Source organism: Cyprinodon variegatus, unplaced genomic scaffold (assembly GCF_000732505.1).
Source record: "Cyprinodon variegatus isolate N-32 unplaced genomic scaffold, C_variegatus-1.0 Scaffold1418, whole genome shotgun sequence".
Classification (NCBI taxonomy): Eukaryota; Metazoa; Chordata; class Actinopteri; order Cyprinodontiformes; family Cyprinodontidae; genus Cyprinodon; species Cyprinodon variegatus.
In genome coordinates this window covers 68,173-69,701 of record NW_015151871.1, presented here as the reverse complement: position 1 = coordinate 69,701, position 1,529 = coordinate 68,173, and the positions used below count along the sequence as shown (strand labels likewise).

Here is a 1,529-nt window from a genome sequence, read left to right as displayed (position 1 = left end):
TCTCTAACTCCTGTTCTTTGTCTTCTGATGAACCCAGAGGTGAGCCGATCCGGATCAGCCCTCTGAGTCGGACCAATGGCGGCCAGCCCTTCTCCTCCTCCTCCTCCTGCTCCGCCCCCTCCTCCCCCTCTCACCTGGCCTCCTCACCCAGCAGAACCGGAGCGGAACACCCGAGCTCGCCGATGACACAAAGTCCGCTCCACAGGCCTCAGGGCGGCGGGGTGAAGAAGGTGACGGGCGTCGGCGGAACCACCTATGAGATTTCTGTGTGATTTCCTGTTCAGAGCTTCTGGACGGTGTGGTTTGGACCTGGACCAGGCTGGTAGCCTGAGAAGCCATGAATAATCAGACATCTGGCCCAGTCCTGGGGGGCGGGGCTTCCTTGACCAAGTGTAGCTTTCCTTAAGGTTCATTGAGCACTTTGGACTTCAGTCAAACTGGACTTTTCTATTTGAACAAGTGAATCCTGTGCAGAAGCGGATCAGTTCCCACTGAGGGACTCCTGCAGAAGCTGTGGTCTGATGCAGGATGAGGATCGCTGTGAGGTTTGGCTCCGCCCCCACAGCGCTGCCTCTGCAGCAGAAGCTCATTGGGACCTGATGTCTTTAGCTGTTTTACTCCTGCCTGTACAGAATGATGTGATTTCTACATGTGGGTTTAACTGGGCGCCGTCTGCAGACAGGAGCATGTGGTGTTTGCACAGGCCACCGCAGGAACAACACGCTAACGTCACTGAACATGTGTTGGCTCTGAATGGCCGAGCAACTTTTCTACAAAATTCCTTCTCTGAACAATTGCCTTGAAAACCAACATTTCAAGTATTTTTTTTTTATTTCTTTTATTTAATTTGATGTTTTTTTTATCAATTTGTACGGTAACCCAGCTGTTGATGAATGGAGAGTTTTAAATATTGAGTCTTGAAGCTTGGGGTGAAAGTGGAAGGCTGATTGGCTGAAATGTTCCAGCTGTTCTCCAGGATCACAGCTGGACGCCACATTCAGCTGCCCTGACCGATCCAGCCACTGATGGAGGCGGAACATTTCAGCAGGAATCTGCATCTCTACAGGAAGCCGATGGCAGTAAAGCAACATTTCAGATAGAAAGTAATGTGTCAACCTGAGTCTGAAAATAAATGGTTACATGTGGACAGCAGGAGCAGATGGTTGTCTTTCTGAGACGTTACTGACGGTTTGTTTGCCTCAATGAAAAGAATGCAGCTTGGAGTAAAACATCTTCAACTTTCCTGTCAGTCTGCATCTTTTTCTCTAATTCGTTATGATGAAGGAGCACAGAGGAGACGAGGCGTTTCTCCTTCACTAACTCACCAAAGGTTGATCCATCCTCTGAAGTGGGGAGCAGGTCCTTATTAAAGGAGAAGTCCGCTCATATCCAGAATTCAACCTTCTGAAAGTCCTTTAATTATGAAATTATTCCATCCTCTTCAATAAATAAGTGTTTTTAATTCAGAGTAATTTACATATGAATGTGCTTTACTGGAGGCATCCATGTTTGTCAAAGAACACTACTGC

At 47.9% G+C, this 1,529-nt stretch overlaps 1 protein-coding gene across 1 annotated transcript in view; it reads left to right on the top strand.

Annotated features, from left to right (window-relative positions):
* The window catches only part of LOC107103312 (palmitoyltransferase ZDHHC5-like), a 19,445-nt gene extending 18,136 nt beyond the window's left edge, over positions 1 to 1,309 (top strand). The window contains exon 10 of the mRNA XM_015402969.1: positions 38 to 1,309. Coding sequence (XP_015258455.1) covers positions 38 to 43 — 6 coding nt within the window. The 3' untranslated portion in view covers positions 44 to 1,309. The remainder of the gene's footprint in view (positions 1 to 37) is intronic.
* Positions 1,310 to 1,529: the final 220 nt, after the last annotated feature.